This window comes from Poecilia latipinna, unplaced genomic scaffold, assembly GCF_001443285.1.
Source record: "Poecilia latipinna isolate Pla-1442-1.1 unplaced genomic scaffold, P_latipinna-1.0 Scaffold1282, whole genome shotgun sequence".
NCBI lineage: Eukaryota > Metazoa > Chordata > Actinopteri > Cyprinodontiformes > Poeciliidae > Poecilia > Poecilia latipinna.
In genome coordinates, this window is record NW_015113898.1 from 81,923 (window position 1) to 92,962 (window position 11,040).

At 39.8% G+C, this 11,040-nt stretch overlaps 1 protein-coding gene across 4 annotated transcripts in view; it reads right to left on the minus strand.

Moving 5' to 3' along the window:
• Positions 1-2,094: 2,094 nt before the first annotated feature.
• Positions 2,095-11,040, minus strand: part of efl1 (elongation factor like GTPase 1) — a 53,466-nt gene continuing 44,520 nt past the window's right edge. For 3 of the 4 annotated variants that reach the window (XM_015054855.1, XM_015054853.1, XM_015054854.1), the window contains exons 16-23: positions 10,543-10,674; positions 9,927-10,074; positions 6,349-6,478; positions 6,027-6,153; positions 5,630-5,834; positions 4,982-5,478; positions 4,041-4,225; positions 2,095-2,518 (exon numbers count right to left, since the gene is read on the minus strand). In XM_015054855.1, the coding sequence (XP_014910341.1) occupies positions 2,330-2,518; positions 4,041-4,225; positions 4,982-5,478; positions 5,630-5,834; positions 6,027-6,153; positions 6,349-6,478; positions 9,927-10,074; positions 10,543-10,674 (1,613 nt within the window). In that variant the 3' untranslated portion in view covers positions 2,095-2,329. Of the gene's footprint in view, positions 2,519-4,040; positions 4,226-4,981; positions 5,479-5,629; positions 5,835-6,026; positions 6,154-6,348; positions 6,479-9,926; positions 10,075-10,542; positions 10,675-11,040 lie in introns of those variants that run through there. The other variant, XM_015054856.1, reaches the window with a different exon arrangement.

Here is an 11,040-nt window from a genome sequence, read left to right on the forward strand (position 1 = left end):
CTTTAGGCAAAAACATAGAAGACTGATGTGTTTTGTATTCATCTGGCATCTGTATAATACTGGTGCAGGTTTTGCATATACAAAACTGGAGCCAGAAAGAGTGTGAACATGTTTTTATGGTCTAGCTTTGTTTAGCTGAGTCTCAATACATTGCCAGATAAAGACCATTTCTCTGTTATGACACACAGGGTTTCCCCCAGAAAACTTGCTAAGCCTGGTGGTCCAGGTGCCGAGGCCGTCCACTGGTGGTCCAAAGTGTTTTTATATTAAAAGATGTGGAGTAGACAGGAGAAGTAAAAACATTACAGAGTAATTATGTTATGGGAAAATATCACCAGTGAAATGCTATCTAAACACACAACTAGTCTTAAAAACAACAATTCAAAAAATACAATTAAAATGAATTTCAGTTATTTGCACTTCTGTTTAATCCAAATCAAGTCAGCAGCTCCATAAGGCCCCCAGGGCTTCAGGGGCCCATAAATGCTAATATTTTAACACAGACCACAGATACAGAAATGTAATATTTGTTTATTGAGATGATCAATGCTGCTAAATTTGATTTAATGCTTTCAGCATACATACATTAAAATATTTTAAATTGTTTAACATTTAAATGTAAGATTTTAAGGAGCTGGCAAGTTTACTTTGTAAAAGTTCGAATAATCTTTATAGGTAGATTGTTTTGTTACCATAGCTACAATCTGATGCTCCGAGTTTAATATTTGAGTTTAAGCTCTGTTTGTTCACAAATACAATTTAGTAAACTGCAATTAAAACGTATTGCTTTTTTAGGTTGGCCAATTAAACTATTCCCCCTCTCTCATATTTCACTAAATCTATCACAGAAGCTGTTAGAGGTGCTGATGATTTTAGCATGAAGAGGGGCCCCAGAAATCTGGAACAAACTTCCAGAAAGTCTCCAAGAGAGGTGGTTAGACTGTGAGATTATCAACCATTTAAGATAGTTAGCTTAGCTACAGACTGTTTACCTCCATTTCACTTTAATTCCTCTGCCTTCTCCCAGTGATCTCTAGAAACAACCAATCAGAGGCAGGAGGTGGGTTTTAGGGTGTCAATAACAATCTTCAGCCGACAGTAGAAGGTCAGGGGGAGGTAGAGGAGATTCATCTTTTCTCAGATTGTCTGTCTCATAACAAACTCTCATGACAAGAAAGCAAGGCAGTTATACATGCCTTTAAAATTGTGCCACTTTTTATGGGTCAAATAGACTCAAGACATTGTAACAGCAGGGGGCCCAATTTAATTCTTTGTCATGGGGCCAAGTTTCCTGGCGGCGCCCTTCCCTGGGAGTAGTGATGGACTCTGACCTGAACCTTCAGAGCCACATTAAGACAGTCACAAAGTCGACCTTCTATCACCTGAAGAACATCTCCAGGATTAGAGGACTGATGTCTCAGTGAGATCTAGAGAAACTCATCCATGAGTTTATCTTTAACCTCATTGAATACTGCAACAGCGTCTTCACAGGTCTGACTAACAAATCAATCAAACACCTGCAGCTGATCCAGAACGCTGCTGCTTGTGTTCTCACTAAATTCAGGAAGTTAGAGCACATCACACCAGTTTTAAAGTCCCTACACTGGCTCCCTGTAGCTCAGAGAATAGATTTGTTGTTAGTTTATAAATCACTGAATGGTTTAGCACCACAATACATTAAGATCTGCTGTTGTAGTATCAACCTTCCAGACCCCTCAGGTCTTCTGGTTCTGGTTCTGCTCTGCATCCAGAACCAGAACCAAACAAGGAGAAGCAGCATTCAGCTTCTATGCACCACAAATTTGGAACAAACTTCCAGAAAACTGTAAAACAGCTGAAACACTAAGTGCCTCTAAATTTCGACTAAAAACCCACCTGTTTAGTTGTCTTTGAAATGTAATCACGAATTTATGATGGCACTTGACTTGATGCAGTTTTTTTTGTCGATTCTATTGCATGACTTTGTGTTTTTGTGTTTGTAATGATGTAAAGCACTTTGAAATGCCTTGGTGCTGAAATGTGCTATAGAAATAAAATTTGATTGATTGAAACTAATACCAACATTTGTTTACCTTTATAGTGAACAAAACACTATTTTCTTTCTCAATAGACTTTATTCCTAATATTTTGTCATTTAATCTCATTGAATTAGAAACTTGAGGAAGTGTGCTGTTGCTGCTATGCAATATTTGAGCTCCAAGGACAACGGCATGATGACATTAAAGACTCATGGCAGAGTACAGTCCAACACAAAATGTTGCTGAATTGACTTGACAGAGGTCAACATTATCAGAGAGATACATTGGGATAGGACGGACAGATATCTCCTCTACTTGTTCTTGCCAAGTGTCCTCTGTTTCTCTGCATGCTCAACGATCTTCTCTTCCACAAAAAGACCCTTCCGTCGACGGACAGCGTTCATGTATTTCAGGGCCTGGTTCACAGAGTCTGCCTTCTCTCCAAAATGCAGGTATTCTTCTTCTGTGGTAGGAACCCAGTATGGGTCACTGCTGATCACCTGGTTTGCAAACATAACAGGCAGAGTCACCATGTCTCCATGTGTATGCAAAAAGAATTTTTTTCTGACAATTGCAAAACAAACCTCATTTATAGAACATGTATTATTGTACATAAATTCCTAAATTTTACTTTTGCCCATAAAAATGTACTCTGAATAAAAAAACAACAGGAGAATTTTATGTACACCTTTGATCATTTATTTGTTTAGAGGTAATTTGAAACATGTAAGGCAAACATCAGCAGAGCAGGAAGTATTTTAGAAATTGTAGTTACTACCAACTGGTTTCTTTTAAATGGGTTCAAACTATGTCAGGGTTTCCCCCAGTGTATTATAAGCCTGGAAGCCCGCCATGCTTTACTAGTCACCCCCGACCCACCCCTGCCAGGCCAACCGTTGCTTGTTTCTGTTTTTAGAAATATTAAGATTCCAAAAAAAAAATTTTTCTTTTTTTTTATTAAATCTGGATTGAAAGCATTTCTGTTGCTCTGAGCGTTTCACTGACGGAGCAAAATTATTCCGAAAAGATATGTTTACAGTTTATGCATTTAAAGCCGGGAGAGCAGACCAATCACACAGCTGGTGCCTCGCGCGCTGCCCCTGCTTGATCTTTTAAGTTTACCTCAGCGAGAATCGGGTGCCTCCTTTCACTCAAACTGGACACAGGCTGACCTGTATGGATATTTATATCAACCCCCTGTGTGGGATTATTTTTCTTTGGCGAACTCCACATCAACATTTCAGTTTAAAATGAACCGCATTAGCTCTGGTTGCACAGCGTGAATCGCAGGAATAACTTGTAGTTGCACTTTCAGAGCTGCGCATTGAGGGAGCAGTGAGAATGATTTATCTTTGTGAACAAACTATTATGTGGGGTTTTTACATCTCAACACGCTGCCCAGCGTGGCTCTGTCTTCCCTGTAAAGTTTCTGTTTCTGTTCCTGATTGGTCGGAGCGTTGGTGGTTAACCAACCAGCGCTAACCTCACCATGCAGGTTCAGCCAGGTGAGGAGCTTTCACACGCCCCTCGTTGTCACCTTCACGCTGGTTTTATATTATTTTATTATTATTTTTAGTATTATTTTTCCGGTTACATGATGCATCAAACCATATCAAATACTTGTAAAGTTAGTCAAAGTGTTCCATTCCAAATCACATTCAGTCAACTAAACTTTTTATAGATGGATTCCCACAAATGTGCAAAACAACATCAATATGAGTTGGAAGTCAACACCTAAGTTCTATTTTGACTCTCAGAACAAATGCTTCTCTAAATTTACAAAGTCTCTAAAAATGTGTTTTTACTTTGATACTCTCAGCTAGTTTGTGTTGAACCTTTTTTGAGAAAAATAATAAAATGAGTTTTAAAATAATTCTCAATTGGCAAAAAGTGTGGGGGAAAAAGGGATACGAATACTTTTTGATGGTACTGCATAAAAATTATCGCATAATGATCACATGGCTTTTATAGCAGAGGAAAAACAAATTCTGGCTTTTCATAAAAGAATGGCTAAAAGTTCACCTCCCAGTGGCTGAAAACCAGCTGTGGACTGGCCAGTCCACTTGTCCTCTTGCGGATCTCATCAGCAAAGCCGAAGCTCTCAGCAACAGGAAGAACAGCTGTGATGATAAACATATCTGTCCCTTCTTTCATCTCTTCATGGAGGACTCGACCTTCTCGCTTTCCAAGTACACCATAAACCCGGCCTTATGAACGAGAAACAACATGCAAAGTCAGGGCAGCAACTGCTGACATCATCCAAAAAAACAAAACAAAAAAAAAGCATGGCAATTTTATTTACACAACATTTTCAGCAACAAGGCAATTTAAAGTGCTCTACATGATTAACAGGAAAATAAAACAGGAAACCAGCAAAAAACATTACATTGCAGTGGGAAGTAGGAAAAGTGACGGCAGGGTGTAAAACAGATGAGGCTTATAACGTTCCAGTTGATGTTAATCAAAGGAAACTCTAAGCAAATAGGTTTAAGAATTAGATTTAGAGTTTATACTTTGTCACTGTATACATGTTGCCATGGCTACGTTTGCATCCAAAAAACATGAATGCCAGAGTAGTTTCTCAGGAGGAGGTTCTTGACGCACTCAAAATAAAAAGCTCTCACGGAGTTTTCTGGTTTCAAAAAGATCATTTTTAATGCTTATAAAAATAACAGAAATATTCTCACAGTTGACTTCATACAAAAAATTGAAATATAAACATTCATTTTGTGGTAGAAAAAGTGTTTCACGCTTTATCCAATCTCTGCAAACAATCAGATCAACCATAGCAGCTGCTTTTGCTTGTTAATCACAGCAGGAGGCTGACCAGACGAGGAGGCCCTACGCAATAAATAAAGAAATAATGAAACAAAGCTTTTTTCAGAGTGGCCTAAATGATGAAACAGTTCGTAAAAGCTTGGAACTATTTATGCAATGATGTATTAAGAAAAATACACCCTTACCCAGCACCTCAGCAGTTGCCATGATCTCACAAGTGTACATAGCTGCCATCAGTCTCTGGGGCTGAGCCTGGAAGGCATACCGGCATGCCTCCTTCATGGCCGCGATCAGCTGGCCGGAGACTGGCCCGTAGCAGTCCACAGAAGAAGCATCCATCTTTCGCTCTGTTGTTGCATCTACACTGTTTCCATGTGAACTGACATCTCGCAATGCTTCAGGGGAAACAGAGTCCTCTTTCAAGGTGTCTGAATTTTGTGAAAAAGGTACAGACTCAACATCCCACCTCTCAACCGAGAAGCAAACTCCCATCAGGGGTTCTTCACACATGGGACCAGACAGGGTTGCAAGTTGGAAACCACTGACGATGCTGTTATCAAAGTCTCGGAGTGGAGAAGCTGGAGCTCTAACTTGATCATTACTGTGTCTCCACTCAAGACACTGCCACACTGACGGTCGGCTGTAGTCTTTAATGCTGTTCAGCAGAATGTTGGGACCATACCTGAAAACAAACACAAAAACCAACCAAATTACCAACCCCATGAAGTAATATTAACTGAAAAATGCTACATGAATTTGCACCATCATTGATTATAAAAGCTGAGATTGTTTGGAAATGGTTAAATCTGCTCAGGGACGCCACCAAGACTGACCTCCGAGGCCCAAAAGCCCAGATCCGTTCCACAGCATTCCGCCACTTTCTTTCCTGCAGCAAGCTCTGAAGATGGTCTTTCAGTTCTGCAATAGTCTCCAGGATCCTGAAATTTATGTCCATGGCTCTCCCCTCCCTGAGGGATGAGTTCATCAGCTCCAAAGCCCGAATTAACTCAGAGTTTCTCTCCAAGAGAACAGTCACCTCTGTCCAGAAAGACAAGACAGCTGAGCTGAAGTCACCAACAAGTTAGTACCCATTAAAAATACAATCAAACTTCAAACTCACTGGTACATATAGTGCATCACTGTTCAAGTTCCTTCATGTTTTTAACCTCAAACATCAAATACCACGTCATTCATTTAAAGCCATACTTGGACTGAGTTAGTGTGTGTTACCCTGTGGTAATGGGATGGCCCGTACACAGACAGTAGCAAGTCTGTTAGGAGTGGTGAGGGTAACAAGACCGTCAGGGTCCACATGCTGGTAGTCAGATGAACGACCCTGAGGAAGCTCTTTTTTCACCTAAAACACAGTCAACTGGTAAGCTGGTGGTTATTTCCGCTGCTCATAATGACTCAAAAGTTTGCTGTCAATTATGACTGAATCAAAGAAAAAGACTCATTTACTCCTCGTATAAATTTGCAGAACTTTCTTTCAATATCTGTAAGAGACAGTGACTCTGTCTTCAACATTTTGAAAAACATCAATGTGACTTACCTGATGAATGACAGCAACTTTTTGTTGCTTGCCAAGTTCCTCATTCACCATATCCACCTTTGGAGGTCGCACCACAGTTTCTCTGAATGGAATGATGGGCTTAGACACACTAATCTCTATCTTGGCAAACCTTCCGAGACAAATTAGACAAAGTGGAAGAGTAATTAGTGCTATACTGACTCCTTTAGTGCTGTATTACAAAATCTATTCCAAACTTTCTACAATTAACACAAAATATCCAGTGTAACCTTCAACAAAATGCACAACTTCCTCTTTCCAGTCAACCTGCAATGTATGTATATTATTTGATATTATGCAGTAGATCTACACTGTAAAATCTGTTTTGGTAAAGTAAAAGAAAGAAAATGCTTGTGACTTTGACTGAACCTCTTTAGGGTAGGGTTAGGCGCACCGCATTATAAGGCGCATAGAATAGACGCTGCAGTAGAGGCTGGAGTTACGCTATGCATCCACTAGATGGAGCTGCACTAAACAGAATGTCAACAAAACAGTCCAACTCCGGTCAGCGAGGAGAGTCTTCCGCGACTGGGCCGGGGCGTGGTTGGACGATGGTCACCCTTCTCCATTTGCACACAGCATGTTGGTAGAGAACGCGGTGCTAAATGACCTGCAGATGACCTGATTCTAGACGGTGGGTAGGTAGATAGGTCAGTCAAACTTTATTAATAAACCAGCGTTCTGACAACTATCCCAGCATGCACTGCGCGCTTCTTCTTCTACGGGGCAAAATGAAGTCTGGCGCTGCTTACCGTAGTTGCTAGACCTGTTGTGGCTCAATATTGGTCCATATATAAGGCACACCGGATTATAAGGCGCACTGTTGGCTTTTGAGGAAATTGAAGGTTTTTAAATGTGCATTGTAGTGCGGAAAATACGGTACATTACTGTTCAGTGATAAAGCACCTTAAATACCTGCAGTACCGAATATGATACACACATTTCAACACCATTTAAATGTAATATAACAAAAACTTTTCTATTTAATTGTGCATTAATTCAAAACATAAAACATTAATTTAAAAATGTGAATAACAATGCATATATTATTTTTACTGCAAGTTGTCTGAAATTGGCAAAGACTTTCCTGGAAAACACATATGACCAATTTTCATGCAAGAAGACATTTTGAAAAGGGGGGAAAAAGCTGTTTTTCTGCTTGTAGTGGAATAATAATCCAGTAGATGGCAGAATACAAGTCTCAAATTATATACAATAGGTCGTTAGGGTAAGTGTTGGTCATACAAGTGGCGATAATGTATTTTTTTGAGCTGCCTTGAAACGCAACATGAGCGCTAAGACGCTCGCGCCGGGTTTACAACTGTGCAACAGAGAAATGCTGCTGCTGTGTGGAGTTGCACAGGTATGTGTTAGAATCACGGCAGCAAACCAGCAAAAGGCAAAGAACTTTGCACAGTTTATCCTTCAAGTTAACAGTGAGTTGAGTAATGCTGTTGGATGCAGATGTTAAATAAATGATGACTAGCTAATGCCAATATATCAAGTTAAGCTTGTTAACAAAAATAGGCTACTAATTCTGATGTTATCTGTGTTCAAACGTAATACTGGTAGTACTGGTTACAATTACTTGAATAACATTTTTGGGGAAAGTGGTACTTATAAAAGTAGTTTTACTGCACTGTACTTTTTTCTTTTACTCGATTAATATTGTTATTGATATTCTTACTTGAATATTTTGCATTTAAATGAATAGACTTCAGAGATCTGAAACATTAGATTTCTGCAACGTATGAGCTAATGTTTATGCAAATTTGAACAAAAGTTCTCAACATTTTATATGTCACTGTTTACATCCTTCTTGTTTATTTGATATTAATAAAAAATATATATTTTATTTGAAAGGTTACATAAAGGTTTCTTTATGTATTTATATTAAAGTAAAGGGTCGTTTTGGTCTGCCGCCACAAACTAAGCCAATGCCTCCCCTGCTAAATTCCTCTGTAGCTGGGGCTGATAAGTAATGAAATGAAAGGACTATGGTCTCAGTTTTATTGTTAATGTGTTTCTTCCTATTGAGCAGTGAAAGTAAATAAAAGATGTTATATGTATTTAGCTTTAGGTATGTACTTACTGGAGGTTTTTTATTTGTGCTGCAGAGCCACAGCTAGCTCCTCACTTCAGACACTGAGGTTCCTCAGCACTGTTGTTGCTCCTCCTATACATTGGACTAAACCAGTGTAGCCCAAAGTGGGTCCTGGAGGCCCAGCATCCTGCATGTTTTAGTTCTCTCCCTGGTTTAATGCACCTGGATTCAATGATGGCTCGTTAGAAGGCAAAAGAAGACCATGGCCATGCGGAAAAGGTCGTTGCAACCACCAGAGAGAGAACTAAAACGTGCAGGATGCCGGCCCCCGAGGACAGACTTTGGGCACCCCTGGACTAAACCATTGTTCTAAAAAAAAAGGCAGGGGGAACAGGGAGAACCTAAAAATGCATTCTTGTTTTTTTCCTGAGATGAATGGCGGATTTATGTCTTTCTATAGCAAGTAAGAAAAGTTTATTTATAAATTGCTTTTCAGAGTCATAAAATCACAAAGCGCTGTACAGTAGAAATCAACTTTAAAACCATACAAAACATAAATATAACCAACATAAGAATCACAGTAAAATCAAGCGATAAAAGCCTGAGAAAATAAAAAATATTTTTGGTTGCTTTTTAAAAACGTCCACTAAGTCAGCAAAACGGAGCTGCAAGGACAAACTGTTCCACAGCCTTGAGGCCACCAACTGAAAGGCCCCATCCCCTTTAGTTTTTAACCATGTTCGTGGAACAACCAGGAGATTCAGAGCTTGAGAACGAAGACCATGAGCAGCACAATATTTAGTTGAAAGCTGACAAAAATAATCAGGAGCCTGGTCATGAAATTCTTTCTTTTGCCTTTTCATATTTCCATTGTTTAACTACAAAGGTTTCCTTTATGATGGAGGGAGGGCAAATCTAGAGTTTTCCAAAATTTGGGGGGTCCAGACCCCCGAATCCCTGGGATTTCCAGTCATGCTGCTAACCCTGAATCTCCTGGCAGGACCCCAACTACACACCACTGCACCGTGTGGCAGAGTCTCTCTGATTGGTTGATGCTCCGTATCCAGCAGCAAAAGTTCATATTTTCCAACTCTAGCGTCGGCTGCACTGCATTCCGTGTGGAACGCTCAAAACACTTCAACCACACAGCGCTAAATGCACGCCACATAGACTTTGCATGCAACCCAGATGATCCTAAGACCCAAATTGGGTTTGGTCTGATACGCAGCATTAGTCGCTCTGCTCCCCACATTTGGAATTCACAGCTCCTCGATCTACAAAACATCACCTCCTGTCACTGTTCAAATCTCGTCTGAAAACATGTTATCTTATTTCTTTTTAGTTATTTTTTATTGCACTTCTATTCCAATTGTTCCTTTTGTTTTATGTTGGGTTTTTTTACTGTACAGTGATGTTGAGTGTCCTCAAAGGCACTTTTAAATGAAATGAACAATAAACATAATATTATTATTAACAGAAATGGTGGAGGGAAAAAGATGTGATAAAATACGCTCACCTCTCTCTGAGGTCATCTAGACAGCGCTGCAGGTGAACTTCTCCAGCAGTGACCAGAACGTGCTCTCCTGTTTCCTGTATCAGAACCTCAGCACATGGATCTGCCTGGTTCAACAAACGCATCCCAGAAACCAGCTTTGGCATCTCACCTACAGCATACATGTGGAAAATGTTCATTTTTATTGCCATTGCTGTCAATTCAGCAGGTATCAGTTCATTTCTTCTGGTTTAATAATTCAACTGAGTCAAAAACAAAATGTTGGTGATTCCAATGCTAAATCAGCAACTTAAAAAAGTAAAGCTTCATTCAGACCTGGTGTTAAACTTCCTGCAGGTTCAAGTTTAATAACATCAAATGAAGAACATCAAGGATTTTGAGCCAATGGAACTAGTTTTTACCAGAGAGGGCACTTACAGTTTCTAGAGCAATTTCCAAGTGAGTATGACGAGCTGAATATCATAAAGCTCCACCCCGAATCTCACTCCAATAGTTGTTAAGCAAAAGGACAACAAACGCACCACAGGTGAAGTCGAGAGGAAATGTGGAATGGGTGGAAGCCAGCAGATATTGTATCTTTAACAAGTGAATCACAAACTAAATGTCTGATGAAACCTACTTGGATGTTTTGGCTCTACAGCAACCCGTACAATGGGTGCAGCTTCAAAGTAGAGTGGGGTGAAGGGGGAACAAGCAGGGGAAGCTGACAGGGTAGCTGTCTTTAAGACACAGTCCTCCAAACCTCCAATGCCTGAAAAAAAGATGACAGAAGATGGGCAATAAGCAGAAAGGTTAGGAAGACAAAGTAGAAACAAAAATCAAGTGTTTATTATAAATAGCAGCCACACTTTCCAGCTGTCATTTCTGTGTAAAACCTAGAAGGAGCTACAGGGAGATATCAAACAAATACTCGGCCCTTTGGGCAACACTGGCAACAAATCTTTTATAGAGAAAAGAGCTCAGCTTCTGGCGCTGCCTCAGGAGAGGCAGAAGCATCTTCAGAAAGGAAAAGAAAACAAATCAATGAAGAAACATTACATGGTTGTATCTAGGGCTGTTGTAAACGAATATTTTAGTAATCGAGTAATCTATCGATTATTCTTACGATTAATCGAGT